Consider the following 20,273-nt stretch of genomic DNA (forward strand, 5'->3'; position numbering starts at 1 on the left):
TGAACTCAGCACACAAGGTAGTACTTCTGTTTTGGGTAGAGCATAATAAGAGCTAAAAATAAAAATTAATGATGCTGAATTTGTTTTCATTTTGAATTAAGCTTTTGTTCTCACCTCACTTGATTATTAGTTTCATTTACTGGATAAGTTATTTGGTCTTGACTAACAGTGACACAGACATCTCTGAACAGAGTGTATTGAACTTTTCTGAACTCTTGTGCTCTACTACTGCTGCTTATTTTAGACCACATTTAGTGTTCCAGTTGTTCAGTTGAGAGAATGATGATTCTTTCCAATGTTTCTGCAAACAAAACAAAACAAAACAACTTTTTAATGCCTTCAGCCCATTCTGAAGTTGATAGAGCAGATTTTTTTTAATGAAAAGGAATACGTACAGGAGGAAATGTTCATTTAGCATTATTGCTTTGCTTTCCTTCAAATGCCACTTCGGAGCCATGTGGGTTCTCTGGTAACTCACACAAAGAATCTTCTTTTGAACTTGTATTGTTACAAGCATCAGATGATACTGAGTGTTAGAGCACGTTTCTGGGGGGAAGAAGATCTGTTTATTCCATTCCAACTTGTTTTACCTGGCATCCATTGCTGTTGGATTTCATCTCCAGTACAGTACTGCTCCTCCTGCGTGGCTGATGTTTTTCAAGGAAATCATTGGTCTAAAAATAGTCTGCATAAACAACAGTAAGAGGTTTGTACTTTCAGTTCCAGGTTGTAGCAAAATCTTGTTGTTATTTTCTGTTCGTTTCCAAAATCCATTAAGCTGATTAGCAGCATGTTTAAAAACAGAAGAAAAACCCACCTTTTGTGGAACCTTTCATGAAGTGTTGCACGTAGGTGAGTTCAGTACGAGAAGTCTGGAAGCTGTAGGGATCAGCTTAACGTGTTTATGAGTGTGATGTGTTCTGAGCATTTTTCAGGCATTATCCAACTTCTGAAATCTCCACGTGATTCTGAAACTGGTGTTAAGAAAGTGCTTTGTAAGATGAAAGCGTTTGTGCTAGTTGGACTTCATGACTGTCAACCACATTTCATGTCCCCTGTGTCCCAAACAAAAAAAACTTAACTTTTCCTTTGGGGTAAAAAGGAAAAGGTATCATTTATCTGCTTGGAAGAGATAAGGAAAAACTCCAGCTTGCAAATGGTGCAGTGCACACTTGGTCATCAGGTTTATCTTTGTTCGTCTCCATGTCTCCTTTCAGAACAGAAATTGAACTCTATACTTTTATTTTTTTAATAGCACATTTGCTACAGTACATTTTGATATGTTACAAATCCTGTAATTCAGGCTAATCAAAAATTGCTTTTCCTTTGTCTCTGAAGCAAGAAGGTAATGTAGTTCCTGGCATAAATGCCTTTGCTCTGAAGCCACTGTTAAAGCATGCAATCATTTTTCCTCCTTCCCCTGCACTGCGTCTTGTGTGTCAGAAAGCCAGTTGGGCAGAAGGGCCTGGAACTGGGGGCTGAAAACCCTGACTAATCTTCATGGTGTTTTGGTTTCTGATGTGTGAATCTGGGACTCGGTCACCTTTTTCCCCCTTTAAGTTGTTGCTCACGGCTGTAGTCAGTGCACGCTCAGCGTCCCTCTCTACAGATAGAGAACAGAAGGAAAACTCATCTTTCGCTGTCATTTCTGCTTCATAAGGGCAAAACGAATGCACAGGAATTTTAAAGGAAACTAAAGTGTAATGGTTTGAAGGCTGATTAATCATTAATGTTATCAGTGAAGTTAACTGTGAAAGCATTTCCAGCTAATCTGCTATTCATATGAAAATGAAAGGAGTCTGGAGCCCTGCTGTACTGCTGCATACTTGGCGTGGGGAAGGTGATGAAGGTGCCTGGAAGCATCAGGGCTGTGTCCTGAAGTTTGGTTTGTGGTGTCTGAGTCTTATGCCAACACCAGTCAAACTTCACCCATGGGTTCCTTGAGATTTTTACTCCGAATTAAGGTGGAAGATAATTGGGAGGCTACAGTTTGTTGGTTAAAAAAAAAAAAAAAAAAAGACTCAATAGCTTCTTTTATTCAAATTCTAAGAAATTGGAAGAAAACAATTCTTTCTATATCTACATATCCACTGTAGGTAAGTATCTGTACCTATTAGTACTGCTTCTCCAGGAAGTAAACTGAGAAGCTTTTCCCTGCAGTTGACAACAAAAGCAGTGTTCTCTCACACTTAACTGAACTCGTAATGAAACCAGTTCAGGGATTTCATTTACGAAATGACTTAGTGACAGTATACATATAAATATTATTTTCAGGATTATTACATGTAGGTAATTTATTGGAGTCATTGTGTTACGCCAGCAGGGCAGCCTGCGTTGCTCAGGTGATGGGGCAGAGTTGCCCAAAGGCAGCAGTGCTGGGTGCTGCTGTGGCTGCAGCCCTCTGCTGGCTGCTGCAGGGCTGTGAGCTCCCACTGCTCACATGGGAGTGCTCAGCATTTTCCTTGGATTCAGCACTCGGTGCCCCTGATTGCATTAAAGCTTCCCTACTGATATGTGGGAACTCCCCGATTTATCTGAATTTCCTGAGTATTAAAAAATATTTTTTTTTCTTTTTTTTCCCAGTTTTCTAGACAAGATTGATATAGTGAAACAAAATGAGTATACACCATCTGACCAGGTAAGGAAAGTTTCATTAAGGGATTACACAACGTGTCTGCACCCTCTGTCTTTTAGGATATCTCTCTCATTAATTTTCCAGTTGCTCTTTCTGGCACTACCATAGTCCTTACCACATACTGTACATATTCAGTATTCCAGTAAAAATTACCTTGTTTGTTTGAGTCTTGTAGTAAGTACATTTCTTATTATTTACTTGGAGTAATTACTGATGGGTAAGTATGTAAGGACTGCATTGGTAACAGCGAGAACAACTATTGATGGCCCTTCTTTGGGACAACTGGCAGCATCCAAACTCCATGCAGGCTTGGAGTAAAACAGGGCAATGTGCGTTTTCCTCTGGGACGTTACATGTTTGTTCTAATAACCTGTGAGTGCAATTAATAATTAAATTGCTTCCTTACATTTTCTTTCCTGAGGTAGGCAGTGGTTTTTGTTTGGCTGTTTTCCTATCACACTTGTTCTGCACCACTAGAAATCAAAACTCCAGAGAATGCACTTTTCCAAACTTGTTTCTGTCTTACGGCATTAGAATTTATAAACTATTTGAAACCCAGGGATCAAGCTACAACAATATTTAAATGTGTGTATTTCAATACGAGTATTAAAACAGCCAGACAACAATAATTTACTACTGATGTTAAAATGTAGCCACTTTGTTTAATGATTTAACAGTGTTGTATAACCTTTGGATTTTGTGTGGTTTTGACTTTGACTAACCAGTTTGATCCCTACATGGTAAGAACAGAGCTTGTATTGTGCACATACATTTTTTTACAATCTGTTCGTGATCTTGTCTACATACTCCAAATGTTACAGTTTGGCTGCTGTCTGGATCTGCTGTTAAGAGCACCAAACTTTAAGTCTTAAGTTATAAAGCCTTTAAGTGAATTCAGAGTGGTGTTTTGTAGTAAGTTACCCCTGGACTGTGTCTGATGCTTATGCAAAATAGGTTCATCAGTGTTAATTACCTGCTAGGCACTGCATTACGGCTGCCACTGCTTTTCAGTGTGCACAAAAAAACCCACAACAGTATGTTTTTATTTTTTAAAGAGGGCTGCTCTGAAAGTAATGCCTCTTGTTTTTTGATGTTTGCCCACAACATCAGAGGCAGATGTTGGTGCTATGGCAGCAGGGTTTGAACCTTCCCACCAACTGTTACATTTTGCTGCCCTGTGACGGATGGCAGCAGAGAGGCAGTTGGACAGAATGTTGTCTGATGGGGAAGTGAGGATGGAGCAATTGTGGAGTTTAACTCCTCTGTGCAGAAGAAATGGCACCCATTGATATTCATCAACGCTTTCTGAACATTTATGGAGACCAAACATTGGATGTGAGCACAGTGAGATGGTGGGTGGTGCATCTCAGCAGTGGCAACAGCAGCATGAAAGGCAAGCCATGTCCTGGATGGCCATGCACAGTTGTCACACCATGAAATGAAGAGGGTTTTAATCAGCTCATCCATGCAGATAATAATCAGGGAGCTGTTTAGGGAGTTGAATATCAACTTAAGTGCATTGGAAACAGTAGGACCAGGTGAGCCCTACAGATGCTCACTTGGACAGAAAGAACACCATATGCACGTTTGCCAGGATCTGTTGAACCAACACGAGGCTGAAGGTGACAGTTTTCTGGATCATCATCACCAACGATGAGGTGTGGTGTCACCACAAGATGAAGTCACAGTGGCAGTCTGTGGAGCGATCACATGTGAATTCTCCTTCAGAGAAATTGTTTGAGATGCAGCCGTCAGGGGACGAAGTGATGTGTGCTGTCTTTTGGGACAGGAAAGGGGTGATCCTTCTGGATTCCCTGGAACCCAAACAAACCAGCAACTCCTACCACTGCCGTGCAACACTGACTGAAGCTGAGGACTCATACTTTCAGAGCCAGGTCAGAGAAGAAGACAGCCTTTATTTTACAAGGCAATAATGCCAGGCTTCATACCAGTGTGAGGACCATGGAGCGTGCTGTCAGTCTTGGCTGGGCTGTTCTACCACACCCACCATATAGTTTGGATTTGGCACTGTCTGACTTACAAATACAATGACTTGCAAATACGCATAGCTGATGGTGATGACCGTGTTAAAAACACAGTGTTTTGTAGCTGAGAATTTATCAAATAATGTTATTTTGCTCTTTGTATCTCCTGTAGTTTCCCTAGAAATAAATAGAGGCATTACTTTCAGAGCAGCCTACATGATAGGATTTTGCAGCAATTATAGTCATTTCAATTTTTGATAGCTCTCAAATTATTGTTATTGTTTTTATTTCTTCAGGAAATTTCAAATTTGATCTTCAAAAAGTACAGATCTTGTAAGATTTAGGTGGTTGAGTTGCTGATTATTTTAAGGAAAGGACAATGGAAAATTTGGAGACCTGGGCATTTCTTTTAATAGCCAAACACTGAGCAGCTGGGGGGAAAGATCTGTCTTTGGAGGCTGGGAATGGGTTGGTAGTTGCTTAAAGATGCTGTTGTGCACTGCAGTCCCACTGAAATCAGTGAATGCAGATCTCCAGTGCTGATTGTGCCACTGCTCTGGCCTTTCACATTTACTGTAAGTGACCTGTAAATGTTCTCTTCTCTTCCACGCTAGGCACTGGTATCCTGATTGTGAAACTGTGTGTGCTTATGAAGTTGAGCACAGGGACATTTGTGTAGGCATTTTCGAGATCAGAGTGCAGCTTTGTAATGCTCTGTTCTGTTTGTAGCACGCTGTGAGCACTAAGTAAAAAGTTTTCTCTCTCTTGCTGGATATATGAAGAATTATAAAGTATATGTTGTATCAGTTATTTTCCCTTTATGTTCTAGGATCTTCTCAGATGCAGAGTTTTGACATCAGGAATTTTTGAAACCAAGTTTCAAGTGGACAAAGTAAATTTTCAGTAAGTGTCCTCTCTTTTGTTTTGTTTTGTTTTTTTTTTTTTTCCCATTCTTTAGTACAGTGCAGAAGAACTGAGATAAATTGGAGGAAGTGATGCCTTCAAATGACTTGCTGCAGGGCCTCTTTCAGTGTTGCCTTTGTAAGGATGAAAATGAACCTGCAGCGTGCGTACGCCAGAACTTCTTACTGTTTATCTGTAGGCTTGAGTGAGAGCACACAGTTCTGTTTTGTAGTGAAAGCCCTGCTTGCATATGTTTACCTGTTAAGGTTCTCATAATGCTTGATTTCTTTTCGTTTCTGTGATACGGAGGTCCTAAAATTTCTTACGTGTGCTGTTTTCATCTGCCTGAGAAGTGCTGTAACTCTGTTTTTTTTTTCCTAGTATGTTTGATGTTGGAGGGCAAAGAGATGAACGCCGAAAATGGATCCAGTGTTTTAATGGTATGATCAGAATTTGTTTCTATAAAATAGGCACCCATTTTAATGTTGGTCTTATATTCTCACCTTGTGAAAGCCATCTTCTTTTCCAGATAGCTTGCTAAGGAATTCTCTGTACAGTCATACTGGATGGAATTTGTGTGTGTGTGTTATGTAAGCTTTTGTAACTCTGATCTGGGAGATGTAGGGAAAGGAGAATGTAGGAAAGGAATCAAAGTTGATAACGTAGCCCGTTCATCTTGTTCAGCTTTCCTCTCTTAATAGGGTTAATTGGCTTTTTTTTCCAAGCATTCTGTGAGCTCTGGAATCTTAACACTGATAGTCCAGCTTACTGTAGCAGGCTATTCCTAACATTCATATAATTAAAATAAGGTAGTTAAGCACCTTGAAGTGTTGCCACGCTAAAGGTGTTTATTTCACCTCTGTATCTCTGAGATATCTGAGAAAGATGTGAAACCTTTCTCTGCACAAGTTTTCTTAAAGCTAATGTTGATGAAAACATTTTCCTCTTTGTTCTTTGGACAAAATATTTAGGAGGCTATGCAGGTTCTGTCTCTTTTTAGACAGGTTATAGTGAGATCCTACAGGAGAGATGAGGTAGAATGCAGTTTAGAACCCTCTTCACTGCAGTTACTGTCACAGTAGTATCAGCTGCATACTGTTGATATACATGAGACTACGGTGCAGTATTTTCTTCTGTGCTATTTATAACAGATCTGTTTGGTTTCTACCTCTGCTCCTTCCTCTTCCTGTTACCTCATGATCTGACTCATCTCTTCTGCTGTTGATGTCTGAGGCAGATGATCTGAGAAGTCAGTGTAGTGGCATAGAGCAGCACAGCCACACATAAATCTGAGTTGTGTAACCCTACGAATATCTCCAGACCTTTTTAGATTTCTGGTACATATTATGTATGTAAATAATAGCATTCTGGCCTTATCTCCTAATGAAGCTGAAGGATTGGCAGCTTTTTTGTAAACTCTTAAATTCTGGGATGTTTCTTCTTAAAGTTGGTATTAACTGATGAGTATTTCTTGATTTAGATGTGACTGCTATCATATTTGTGGTGGCCAGCAGTAGCTACAACATGGTCATACGAGAGGACAATCAGACCAATCGGCTCCAAGAAGCACTAAATCTCTTCAAGAGTATCTGGAACAACAGGTCTGTGAGTTGAAGTTTCATTGTTAATGTCAAATAAACTGGTAATCCTGATGAAGACTTGTTAGGGAGTAAACTACATTATTTGCTTCTCTTGGCCCTGTTTAAGCCAGCCTTTGCTCACAGCTGCCTTCTAGTTACATTAATGTCTCATGCACTCAGCTTCTTGAAGAACGCTTTGGAGAGTTACAGACTGGTAGTTGCTGTGTTGAGGGTTAAGTAATTAAAGCAGTGATGACCACTTCTTAATTTACTATTGTAAGCTCACTTGTTGTGTCTGGAGTCAGAGGGTAAATTGCATTGCCTGCGTTGGAATCACATAAACCAAACCTCAGGGAGGTGCAGTCTGAATTGCACTGCTGAATTCCCGTGTTAAAATCGCGTTTCGCAGTTACTGTATTGGATCATAGTGACAAGTTGTCTTCAGAGCTAGACTGTGTTTCTTTTTACTAAATGATCCCAGCTATGCCATCTCAAGTTACCCAGCTTCAATTTTTTATAGGTGGCTACGGACCATTTCAGTAATTCTTTTCCTGAATAAACAAGATTTGCTAGCAGAGAAAGTTTTGGCAGGGAAATCTAAAATTGAAGACTACTTTCCAGAATTTGCTCGCTACACTACACCAGATGATGGTAAGATATTTATGTTTTATCAGCAATTTATAATTTTGTTATTAATCTCATTTGCTGTGTTACTGTTAATTTCAGGTAAAATCTGAAAATTCTTGTTGTTTCTCAGGCAAGCGATAGCATTCGAATTAGAACACAAGGGAACAGCCCAAAGCTGTGATAGAGGAGGTTACAGATGAACATTGGGGAAAATTTCTTTAGCATGAGAGTGATCAAACACCTGAGCATGTGTCCTAAAAAGGAGGCTGATGCCCCACGCCTGTCTGTAGTCAGAGGCATTTGGAAAATGCTCTGACATGCTTTCACTTTGGCTTAGCTCTGAAGGGGTTGGGTGTTGGAGTAGATAGGTGATCTTTATAGATCCCTTCCAAGGGAACTGTTCTATTCTGTTTTAGGTTTTTGTAATGTGACAATCCTATCTTTTATTTGTTTAATATATTAATGCTTTTGTCATGCCAAAATCCTGTTACTTTGCTGGTAGAGTACAGTGCAGCTTATAGCAGTAGTGCCGGGGCGACGCTGCAGCAATCTCTGTACCGAAGGGACCAGCTGTGACCCTGCTGTCTGAGATGGTTGCCACAAGTCAGCAGACTGAACCTTTTTTCAGTAGGAAGCCTATAATGAGGGGCCTTCCTCACAGAACTGTGCAGATCCATACCTCTGTACATGGATGGACCAATAGTAAATGAAATACATACAGTTAGCATTACGATTTATCTGTAACCTCATCAGTACTGTTCCCAAGCTACTGCTATTGGAGTGAGACCCAATAGTAGCAAGAGTGTATTCCTTCCAGTCACATTTGCAGTCATTGTTCTGATCTGCCAGATGTCTGGTATTAGAGACACTTTAACAGTACTTTGTTCTAAAAATTTTAATGTCTTGCTGTTTAGAATATTATGTTTTGTTTAATTTCTTAGTCAGGTTTGCATAATACAAATGTTTCTATCACATGCAAACAGAAAACAGGACAAGTTAGGATTTTTAGGGGAGATCAGCAAAAAATGTGTTTTAATGAGTTGCTTATTTTGTTATTTATCAGCAACACCAGAGCCTGGTGAGGATCCCAGAGTTACAAGGGCCAAGTATTTTATTAGAGACGAGTTTCTTGTAAGTATTTTCTTTCATTCAATTTTACTTACATGGTTCTTCAGGCTTTAGCACTTCTTAATACTGAAAAATGCTGCTGCTTCTTGTGTAGCTTATATTTGATGTCTGCACTGCACAAAACAGGCACATTTTACAGCTCAGCACTTTGTTAGTTGCTCTTGCAGGTACGTTTGTTGATGCAGACTGTAATTAAGCAGCAAAAGCATTGGTGAGAAATAAGAAACCTCAAATGGAGAATAACGAGTGAAATGCTGCTGCTGTTGTGGGGACAGGCTTTTATTCATCACTTTTGAAGACAAAGACTAATGAAAAGATGCACCATCTGCAAAATGTTAATGATATATTTTCATGTAGTTTTTCCATTACTTGTCAGCTAAAGCTATGCTAACCATAGGGGTTTTAAGTATTACTAAATTCAGTTGTAATGGTGAGTATGGCAGTCGAGTTGTGAGCTCATTTTATACTGGAACAACATAAGATTTTCAGGCAGGCTTTTTTAGTGTAAAATGGGGCTGAAGAGGTTTGTACTCTGAGGCAAGTTCTCACTTTTTACGTGCAGTGATTTGCCAGGAGTTGTGTGACTAAATTCACTGAACATACATAAAATAGCACTTTTTGAGTTCTATTTCAACTCTTTCCCTGGTACATGGTGACCTCTCACCATATAATTACAGTCATTTTAATTCACATTCTAGGTGAGAGAGTGAGAAATTGTGGACGTTTTGCCTCTTAGCTCGCCCTGTGAAAGCACAGCTCACACACACCTTAACCTTCATTCACCTGAGGTCTGAGACCATTTTTTGTTTTCTCCAGTTTTATTGTAACCTGGTTTCTCTCTCTTACTTTTAACAGAGAATCAGCACAGCAAGTGGAGATGGAAGGCACTATTGCTATCCTCACTTCACATGTGCAGTGGATACAGAGAACATCCGGAGGGTTTTCAATGACTGTCGGGACATTATTCAACGCATGCACCTTCGCCAATACGAGTTGTTGTGATGGACAGCACTTTTTTCTGTGTTTTGGACTCCTTATTCCTTATTAGAAAAGAAAAAAAGCACCCTTGCCCACAAGGGACGGAAGAGAACTGTTTGAATCTCCCGTTGATTTGCACCCCTCAACTTTTTCTCCTTGCTGGACAATAGCAGCACTTCTAAGCTTGCTTCTTTACCCCTCGGACAGTTTGAGATGGCCCCTAACACTTAAAGGCCATTTCCATGAGGACTCCCTAACACTGTTATTAACAACAACAAAAAAAAAAAAAAAAAAAAGAGAGAGAGAGAAAAGGAAAAAAAAGAAATAAACTAATTAATTGAAAGCCCTGAATGTGGAGCACCTGAAAGAATTGGGGTTTGAAATTTAAAGCATAAAACAAAAATTGGGGAGAGAATACTTTAGGTAATTTAGCACTGTTGTGGGCATAATCATATAACCCGTGATCTCCACTTTGTACCATTCACTGCATCAGACTAAAGAAGGTGCCAAGTCACAGACCAAGTTTGAAGACAGACACTTGAGTTTGGCTCTCTGACTGTAATGTGGCTTTGAACGGAAATACTGACAGTTCTACAACACACCTAGACAGTGCAAAAACCACCTGCTACCTTTCAGAAGGGTATTTTTAAAACCAGTCTTGGTGGTCTTAAGACAACCGTGGACGTTTATGAATTGAACTGCATATGGCCTGTGATCGCAGAAAGAGTTCACCACACACTGTTTTCAGTTTGTCCACTGATGATCCCTGCTATAAAAATCATTATCTGGACTGTAGTCCTCACAGTCTTTCCCTTCTTCTTCTTCTTCCCTCCCCTCATTTTTTATTTTACTGCTGGATTATTATTCTTGTACAGACTGTAAAATGTATTATTTTGTACAACTTTATTGAAAAAAAAATAACTTGTAGAAGATCTTTGTGCCTTGATTATGGCTGTACCTGTACAATGAGCTAAGATGTAAGTATGTTTGATTGCGCTGTACAGCTTTGTCAACCCTATCTGCAGCATTAGCTCAAGGTAGGGGAAATTTATCTGTAGTTTAGTTTTTCTGGTTTATAAAAGAAGGAAAAATGCTGTTTAGTAAAAAAAAGAAAAAAAAAGAAAAAAAAGATAAAAAGGAAAAAAAAAGAAAAAAGTATAAATTGTGCAAACTTAACCACTTTAAAAGTGAGGTCTTCAACAAGTGACCAGATGTTGCAGCATCATGCTTTTTAATTTTAGCTTTAATTCATTTAAATCTCTATCCAAATGCAAAACATGGCTTGTTTCTACATAAACCAAATTTTGCTACCAATTATAAATGTTAGTCTTTGGTCATTCATAGTCCTTTTTGCTAAAGACAAAAACAGAACAATAACAAACACGTAGGGCATCATGCAGGTCTGGTGACCATCTCTAGACTGGGCCAAATACCCACCAACCTCCACTTCCACTGCGTGGGCACAATGCTACCAGAATGACAAGGTGTGCACTGCCCTTGGATTTGGCCACTGAATTCCAGTTTCAAATGACATTTTTATTTCTCTTTTAATAAAGAGATACTTTAGAACCTTTTTGTTTTATATTAACTATATAAGTAGCTTAAAGTGAAGATGTGTGGATTTTTCTTAAACTTGAATAATTTATGCAAATTATATGCTTAGAACAACATGTGGTACAGTAAAAAGAAAAAGAGCAAAAATCACTGTAGCAATAAGAGAGCATGTAATTTTAGTAACTACTACACTGCTTTATATTTTATACCTAGGTGTTTTATGTCTCTGTGAGTGTGTTACTTTTTCATGTGTCTAAACCTACGTGTACAATTTGTACAGAGTCAGAAATTACAACTGTAATAACACATCTAGAACAGTGTTAGCTTATATTACTCAAACACCCCTGTTCCCTTTCATTTACACCCCTGAACTGATCTGGATCTTAATGCAGTGACTTTAAAAGGAAAACAAAAGGAAAACGAACACTTGCCTCTTTGCCTTTCACGCTGGTTTCCCTTTATCTGAGATCCTGTGATTCTTTTTTGGGAAAAGGTCCAGTTTAAATTAAAATGAGAGTGTGGTCAGTGATGTCTGTGCAGCTAGATTTGCTTCAGGTATCAGATGCCTTCAGTACTCAGACTGCAGCTGTTCAGGATTGCGAGTTTGCATTGCTCTTGTGGCTGAACTTGTAAATGAGAATTAACCACCTAGTCCATTGTCATGTATGTGAAGAGCTGGGATTTGATGGAGTTCCTATCCCAGTCGTTCCAAATAATTCAAAATTGCTGTGGATTTTTCAGAAGACACTAAATGGTCTCAACATATGAGCTGCAGTTGATCTTTGTTTTTGGAAAATTGTCTTTCCTGTCCGTGCTTTTAGAAAGTTGTCACCTGAACCTGACAGAAACGTAGGAGAACGTGACTCAAAATGGCCCTCAGTCCCTTCAGAATGTATCCAGTGCCTGGTGGTTAAGGGAGGTAAAAACGGGACACGCAGAGTGAGAAGGAAATCCATTGTGAGCCTTAATTTTAGTTACAGGAGCCAAAATGTTTAATGTAGTGCCAACCCTTAATCTTCTTAAGCCTGGGAGGAGTTGCTGTAAACAGCAAATGTATGAAAGGGGAGAACCTGTTGTGGTGGAAGGAATGTAATCTCTCACCTGGGAGAGGCAAAGCCCCCCCTTCAACCAACCAACAAAAAAACCAACTTCTGATAACAAGAAGGGTTCATCAGAACAGTGAGCTGCGGTAACGGCTCGAGAAACCTTCCTGTAAAGCTTTACATGAACAGAATTGTTTAGGGGATGCATTTTTTTAAGTGAGGAGAAAGGCAATTGTTTTGAATAGGGTTGAGTTGCACAAGTATGGAGTGTGTATGTGTCTTAATGTCTCAGTATTGCCTTTGTTAGTCTCTTTATTAGTCCATGCAGTTTGGTGGCCTGGTAAACGCAAGTCTTATTTTTAACAGCTGCTTTTTTTTTTTTTTTTTTTTTAAATTACAAAACCATAAAGCTTTAATGCTTGCTATTTAATAAGTTACTGTGTTTTCTTCTGTCTCTCTAATTTAGCGGCCATAATTTGCAGTTAATTGAACCATTCCAACCTAATGCTTACCCATATTTCCTAGTTTTGTTTTATTTATTTATTTGAACTTCTTGTTTTTATGATTGAGGACTTTCACTTCTGTCTCATTCATCTGTTTGGAAACTTCTGACCTTACAGCCAAAATTTTACTCATTCTACTCAGTATTCGTTGTGATGCTGAAGTGTAAGATACCTGCAAATGTAAACACTACCACTTTTATTAATAAAAGCAAATACAGTGTTTTAGGGCACATTTGCATCACTGTAGCTGAGGTTGTGTCAGTATTTCCATTATCAAGGGTCTATATCTTGGCACTAAATTGCCCTAAGCTCAATCTTTGCCATACAAGGCTACTGCTCTAGCATGATTCGGTGGGTTGGTTTTTAAGCAGTCTCCAACACAAACTCTTGTTTCTGTTTTAAGTTATTCAACCGTTCCGTTGGATGGGGGTTGGTTTAAAAAAAAAAAAAAAAATACTGGTTCAAGATTGTTTTTGGCACTTCTGTAACTCAGAAATGGTTTTGATTTAAAAACATAACCTTTGGCAAGCCAGTAACCTACAATATGGTCTGATCACTTTGGGTATTTTGTAAAAAATAATAATAAATTGTAGAGATGTTGTGGTTTCAAAATCAGCTACTGTCCATTTGCAGTAACTTATTTCAATGCAAGAACTTTTAGCAATCTGTACATCAGTACCCACTCAGCAGCCACTGTGATGCAGCAGGTTAGTGATACCTCCTGAAGGTTCTTAATAATGGGGAGAGATAAATTGACTGCAGACTTATAAAGCAAACAAAAACATTCAGCAGCTTCTGAAAGCATCAGGAAACTGCTCTGTTAGAGGCTCAAACTGGAGCTGTGTGAGTTGTTGGAAGCAGGCTTTGATGCAGAAGCAGGACGGCGCATTGGGGCGGTTGCCAGATAGGAGCCCTAAGGGCCAATCTTCATTTGTCTGAGATGTATTTTGAATCACAGCACTGAGGATAGGATTTAACCTAGAGAATGCCATTAGCTTTGGAGGAGCTGAAGCTAACTCTGTTTCAGTGTGTTGCACGCAATTGATACCGGCAGCATAATTTGCTTTTCCCAGTAAATCTATGCACAGGAATATTAACGACCATGCTTTAAAGTCTGAGCACCTTGTAATTAGTTGTGGCACAGCGCTCCTGTAAGTGATTGGGATGTTTTGTATTGTATTCCATTTTCAGATGTCAAAAATGATGTACCAGGAAAAACAAAAGTTATAAATGTGATTGTGGAGGAAATTGACCGCAGATGAGGAGATAGAGCCCATGCAGTCAGATACCATGCAGTGCCTTAGTGATCCCAGTACAGCTTGGGATTGGTGCTGCACAGTGTCCAAGATGAATAACGACGATGTTGCAGCTGTACAGTGATGTAAAGTGTCCTGGAAGAGAGCAAATTCTCTTCTTTCCTCCAAGCCAATCTCATGGGCTGTGTGTGTTCCTAACACTGCCAGCACTTACAACACCTCTTCTGTGGAACTCAGTGATAAAATTCCCACTAACCACAAGCAGCAGCATCAGGGCTGCAGGCTGCTGTCAGTGGAAACTGGAGCAGATCCTCATACCTAAAAAAAAAGGATAGTTTGTGTAACAATAAAAGTACTTACGAGCAAACATCTGTTTGCAGTCCAAGAGAAGAAGTGAACCCTTCTTCTGCAGCTTGAGGATTTCAAAAACTTGTCCACTGGGAAGAAGTCTTTCTGAAGAACTTTGAAGTATCTTTGGAAATAAAATAAGCTGCAAAATGGGTTCTGAAGCTCTGCTGGTGGAAGCCTTTCACTGAGAAATCTGCTGACTGACGGGACAGATTCACAGATGGGACGTGTTCTAAAGCCAGTCATAACCAGTGAGCTCAGTACTGTGAGCGGAAGTGTTTTGGTGACTGGATAGAAGTGCTTTGGGTATTTCTGTATTGCAGTGACAGCTGAAATTCCAGCCCTTAGTACTGCCCTTTAATTGTTTGCAGTTCTGATGTTTCATGTTATCAGAGGTTAAAGCTGTTTTTTACCCTATTTCTGCACTGAGCTGAGCAAAGTGGGTGCAGTTTAATGCACATTTCTGCTGGGGAGAGCAGCTTGGTGAGGCGCTGTGATCATTTCTCACTGCATTAAACACATAAAGATGGTAAGGTTTTTTAAAAATAAATTCTGAGTTCTATGAACCTGGCACGGTTCTGAGCAGAAACAGGGAGCTCTTCTGTAGGTTAACAACACAAATGCTTATGGATACCTGTGCAACAAGGGTAACTGACCAAGCCCCTAATTTTTATTTTACAGAAAATGTTAAAGTAGGAACAACAGCTTTTTCCTTTTTTTTTTTTTTTTTTTTTCCTCTTAGGAATTCTGCCTCGGAAAGCTTTTAATGACAAGAAAAAATAAAGGCTTTAGGCACGGTCCTCAGCCCAGAGGGAACGGTAAAACTTGGAGGGAGAAGATGGATGCCGGCTCCAGGATGCTTTTATGTAACATAACGTGCTGCCCATGGTTGAGATCCCACTAAACGAATGGGAACAAATCAAAATGTGAATGTTTCTCTTCACTTTAACTCACCCAGCTGTGATATTAAATCAGAGGGTAATGCTTTTGTTCATAATCAATTACTACTCCAGTTCGGATGAAGAACAGGCTTAGCCCAGAGGTAGTAAGGTCGGGACTTCCCTCCATGCCATCATTCTGGTGTGCAAACTGGGTAACGTTTTTAAGTTGTGAATTCTATATGCATTATTAGCAGTGAAGAATAGTGTTTCTGTTTGTAGTTTTCCTGTATTTGACATGAATTTGGAATGTTATCATTACAACCAAAATGCTGGGGTGCCAGCAGAGATCATGCAGAGAAAAGAGCTGCTGTATAACCGTTCTGGATCCCCTCATCAGGTGTGTGAATGGCAGGCTGCTTGGAGAGGGGCTCCGTTCCTCTTCACGTCTGGTATTTTATTGGTATTCTCATGGCAGTATCAGAAGAGGAATGCTGTGTTAAAACCAAATGTGTGTCCATGTAAAACTTGGAGGTATTAATGAAAGATGTTTTGTACTGACCTAGAGCACAGCATGTCTTTCCCGAAGTGTGGGTGATGATTCACATGTATCTCAGTAGTTTTAATTTTTGCTCACTTTTTACTTGTAGGCATAACATCCAAAATGAAGATTTGGATGCTAACCTTGAGGTCTGTTTCCCGCAGCTTTGCCAGCAGTGCTGGGCTACAAAGGTCCATCTGAAGGCCCAGTGCAGGCAGTGGCTGTTGTCATCTATCTGTGACTAAAAACAGGGGAGCCTGCAACCAATGGTTCTGTCCAGCAGAGCACAAGAGTGCTCCCTTTGGATGCAGGGTGTCCCCAAGTAAGGAATGACAGAACGTGCACTTAGGGAACTGGGGGGAGCTTCAGTAGGTGCAGTTTAACCATTTTGTCCATTGATCGGTATGCAAGTGAACAGTGGAACATGCTTTTGAAACAGGAAAACATTTCCACTGTTGGCTTATCTTGAAAAGTACTCAGAGCATCGTAAAACTGCTCTCAAGCAGCCCTTGGGATATAAATAGAGCTCTAATTTTTAAGCTGAAATTTGAAGGGTATTAGAATGATGTTATGTCTTCAACTTAGCTACCGTGTTCTGTCTCTGGATGCTTCTCTCTTACAGAACAGTTTTGTACTCTTCAGTTCCTGGAATAGCCCAGCTACCAGCGAGTCTCAAGGTCATGCTTGAAGTATCATGCTTCAGACAAAACTCACTGGCCTGACTTGATGCTGCTCTACTTTCCTCCTGAATGGGAAAGTTAATGCCTTATCTCATGTTAACTGCATTGTCTGATTTGCAGAGGGCTAATGCAAAACGCAAGTTCTTTCAGCACCAATTTGTAGGGGGCAAGGAGCAGAGAGAATGAGCGTACAGAGAATTCCAGGATGGGTATTTAAAAAATTGTGGCTATGAGGCAAACGTTTTTGTTGGAGGTCAGCCCTTCAGTCTGGGATATCTCTCTTGTTCCAGGCAGGAAACCAAATGAAATTTGGTGATTTCATACCTGTACCACATGAAGCACTTTAGGTTAGAAATCTCAAAGCTGTTCAGCAATTTGCTCAAAAGACCAGTAACAAAATTGGATAAATAGGTGGGTTCTAAACATCCCCATTAGGTACCTGGTGCATCTGTTAATCCTTCAGAGGAGCAGTTCCCATCCCCACCCCTCAAAAAAGGGTTTCCCCCATTCCTTCACCCACATCTCCCAGTTCCCTCCATGGCCGCAGTGCCGCACTGAGCGCTTATCAGACATCGGCGCTCTGTGCCCCATCGGACCCTCGCTCCTTGGGAACCGCAGCTGAAGGATTTTTCACACAGGAGCCACGGTCAGATGTGTGCTGGGCGGGAAACGCGCTGCGTTTGCGTGCAGGACAACAAAAGCTGCCGGGGACACCTGGGTCAGCCTGAGTGCTGTCTCTTCTTTGTATGCTGTGGTGGACAGAAATGAGAGAAACACAGATGAGAGCGCACAGTTCAAACCAAGGGCCAGTTGTTCCACTGAAGCTCTCAGACTGATTTTCATTATTTCCGAAGCCGTTCTCTCCGCCCCGGCTCTGCCTGCCGCCCGTCGATCCCCAGCACTCCGCCGCTCTCCCGCTCGTGTGGGCGCTGCGTTCCCGCGTGCCGCAGTCCCGCTCTCGGCCCGTTCTCCAGCTGACGGCCCACGCCTCGTCCCGCGGCCCCGACACGGCGACCTCCGCCCCGCAACGAACCGCAACGAACCGCTCTGAGCCCCGGCGCCGCCCCTCGGCCCCGCCCCGCAGCCCGGCCCGCCATTCCGCGTCGCTCCGCCCAGGGGCGGGCCGCGGCCTGGTTCCGGCTGTGGCCGCGGTTCTTTGGCCGTGGAGCCATGGAGGATGCGGATTACTTCGAGGGCGGCGCGGCGGAGTGGGGCAACGAGGCGGACGGAGGAGCGGTGAGCGCTGAGGGCGCAGGGCGGCCCGGCGGCGGGCATGAGGCGGCTGGGCGGGCGGAGCCTCGGTGCGGGCCGGGGGGCTCGGAGGGGCGTCGGAAGGAAGGGAACGGCAGCGAGGTGGGCTGGGTTGGTGCCTGCTGTGTTACAGCGTGTTTCTGGGGAACGGGTCGTGTGCTGCGGTGCTGCGTGTGAGCAAAAACGGCCTGCCTATGGAAATAGAGGGGGGGCACCAGAAATAGCGGAGGTGGCTGACGTGTTGTGTTTGCAACCAGCAAGATGATGAGGATGGGGAGGGAGAAGATGATGCTGAAGTCCAGCAGGAGTGCCTGAAGAAGTTTTCAACCCCTGACTACATCATGGAGCCGTCGATATTTAACACGCTGAAAAGGTGAGCGCAGCTCCCTGTGCCGTGCTGCTGTTTTATGTGGAAATCTGAGAATTTTGCTTTTTTTTTTTTTTTTTTTTTTCCTTTAAACGTAATTTTCTAGCAGCTCTTCTCTGATCTTGCCATCAGGTATTTCCAAGCAGGAGGTTCTCCAGAGAACGTTATCCAACTTCTGTCTGAAAACTACACGGCAGTGGCACAGACGGTGAACCTGCTGGCAGAGTGGCTCATTCAGACAGGTGCAGTGGGTGATGCTCTGTGACTTGGGTCTGTAGGCTGGCTTGCACCGAAAGAATGTGAATTGGTGGTAAACCCGAGACTGGATCGTGTTCCTGTTGTTGTCCTGTACACCACTAAATTCTTCATTATGTGAAAAATATCTTCAGGATGAGTATTACCATTCCTTCCCATCCTCGTGTAACTTCTCAGTGCTGCACCATCCTGGTAATTCCTTTTGTGTTTAGGGTATTTTCGTGTAACACCCAGTAATGACTGTGTGATTACTGGCGTTGCTGTTATCCTGATTGCTGAAGGAAGCATAGAAGATGGGTGGTGTAACCTGCTTGTGTTCCTCAGTGCAGACTGCATTTAGGAAAAATGAGTGAGAATTTCTGAATCTGGACGTGTGTAACTGTGTGGCTTGATAATAGAGCTGATGGCTCTTTTCCCATCTTTTGCCTAACGATAAATTACTACTAAATTGTTGAGTGCTTCCTGTTCCCATAACAGAATGTTATTGGAAAATGTAAGAGGCTTGATCAGATTGCATCGACTAAGTTTTTTCTTTCCCCCTTCTCTACAGGTGTTGAGCCAGTGCAAGTTCAGGAGACCGTAGAAAACCACTTAAAGAGCTTACTGATCAAGCACTTCGACCCTCGGAAAGCAGATTCCATCTTTACAGAGGAAGGAGAGGTATGGATGAAAGCTGTGTCGTCATCTTTACACAAGTATCCACTTGTGCCTGGGCAGAAGTCTTTGTGTGGGTGGTGGGTAAAGGTGTCTCCCAAGCTCTTTAGTTAAGAAATAACCACGTTTGGAAAACCATCAGTATTTCAATGGACTCCTGAGAGGTTTTGATAATTTAGGAAAGTTATATGGATATGGTAAAGTCCTTTATAGCAACTCATTGGATTCTTAAAAGTAAAATGCTTACTTTAACGATGTTCACAGGTTGAAATTCTTATCGTTATTTCTGTTGCTTTAATCTTTTCAGACTCCAGCTTGGCTTGAGCAAATGATAGCACATACAACATGGAGAGATCTCTTCTACAAGTTGGCAGAAGCCCATCCAGACTGTTTAATGCTTAATTTTACTGTGAAGGTAATTCACTGAAGCGCAATATGCAAGAATATCCTTAACAGGTTTATTGTTCTGGCATCAAATGTGGGCTGTAGTGTTACCTGTAACTCATCTGTGTTCCTGTTGATGCTGCTTATTAAAATGTGGAAGAAATTGCCCTACAAGTTGTGAATGTCATTTTCCAATTTGATGTTCTGCTTTTGGAGGTTTTTTTGCTCTGCCTGGGGTTTGAAAATTCTGCATCACCTGTTTTCTAAGCAACATTTTTATATTTACTGGGTTGTAAATTTGCTTTCAGGTAAACCTTTGCTCTGATTTAACAGTGAAACTTTAGTATGCTGCTTAAGAGAAAAACAGCAAGGCTGTCTGTTTCCCTTTCTTATTTTCCTTGCTTTTGTGCCATAACAACAGATTTATTTTGTATGTACTCGGAAATACTTGTTTGCAGGGTTTTTTCCCTACCTCTCCTGGACTTTTGCAGATGGCATATATGTGTGTGCATAAAGCCCTGTTACTGGTAATTGTATTTATTACATATGTACAGATCTGTATTTATGAGTACAAAATACACCAATTCTGATCTTGCCTTATGGATGTTGTTGGCTCACATAAAGTAAAAGCACGAAATCTCATGTCAGAAGATGGTCTCACCTTATAGGAAGGTATTATACCTTATGGAAGGTATAATTCCTGTATAATATACCTTATGGAAG

At 41.2% G+C, this 20,273-nt stretch overlaps 2 protein-coding genes across 5 annotated transcripts in view; both read left to right on the plus strand.

Moving 5' to 3' along the window:
* LOC122168823 (guanine nucleotide-binding protein G(s) subunit alpha) overlaps window positions 1-13,182 on the plus strand; it is a 56,963-nt gene extending 43,781 nt beyond the window's left edge. For 3 of the 4 annotated variants that reach the window (XM_042834436.1, XM_042834435.1, XM_042834437.1), the window contains exons 5-11: window positions 2,584-2,638; window positions 5,450-5,523; window positions 5,905-5,963; window positions 7,004-7,124; window positions 7,624-7,754; window positions 8,794-8,861; window positions 9,714-13,182. In XM_042834436.1, coding sequence (XP_042690370.1) covers window positions 2,584-2,638; window positions 5,450-5,523; window positions 5,905-5,963; window positions 7,004-7,124; window positions 7,624-7,754; window positions 8,794-8,861; window positions 9,714-9,860 — 655 coding nt within the window. In that variant the 3' untranslated portion in view covers window positions 9,861-13,182. Of the gene's footprint in view, window positions 1-2,583; window positions 2,639-5,142; window positions 5,356-5,449; window positions 5,524-5,904; window positions 5,964-7,003; window positions 7,125-7,623; window positions 7,755-8,793; window positions 8,862-9,713 lie in introns of those variants that run through there. The other variant, XM_042834438.1, reaches the window with a different exon arrangement.
* Window positions 13,183-17,762: 4,580 nt separating this feature from the next.
* Window positions 17,763-20,273, plus strand: part of NELFCD (negative elongation factor complex member C/D) — a 9,585-nt gene continuing 7,074 nt past the window's right edge. The window contains exons 1-5 of the mRNA XM_042834407.1: window positions 17,763-17,875; window positions 18,148-18,263; window positions 18,390-18,499; window positions 19,063-19,172; window positions 19,474-19,581. Coding sequence (XP_042690341.1) covers window positions 17,810-17,875; window positions 18,148-18,263; window positions 18,390-18,499; window positions 19,063-19,172; window positions 19,474-19,581 — 510 coding nt within the window. The 5' untranslated portion in view covers window positions 17,763-17,809. The remainder of the gene's footprint in view (window positions 17,876-18,147; window positions 18,264-18,389; window positions 18,500-19,062; window positions 19,173-19,473; window positions 19,582-20,273) is intronic.

Source organism: Centrocercus urophasianus, unplaced genomic scaffold (assembly GCF_019232065.1).
Source record: "Centrocercus urophasianus isolate 14NV4802_14NV808 unplaced genomic scaffold, USGS_Curo_1.0 seq_46, whole genome shotgun sequence".
Classification (NCBI taxonomy): Eukaryota; Metazoa; Chordata; class Aves; order Galliformes; family Phasianidae; genus Centrocercus; species Centrocercus urophasianus.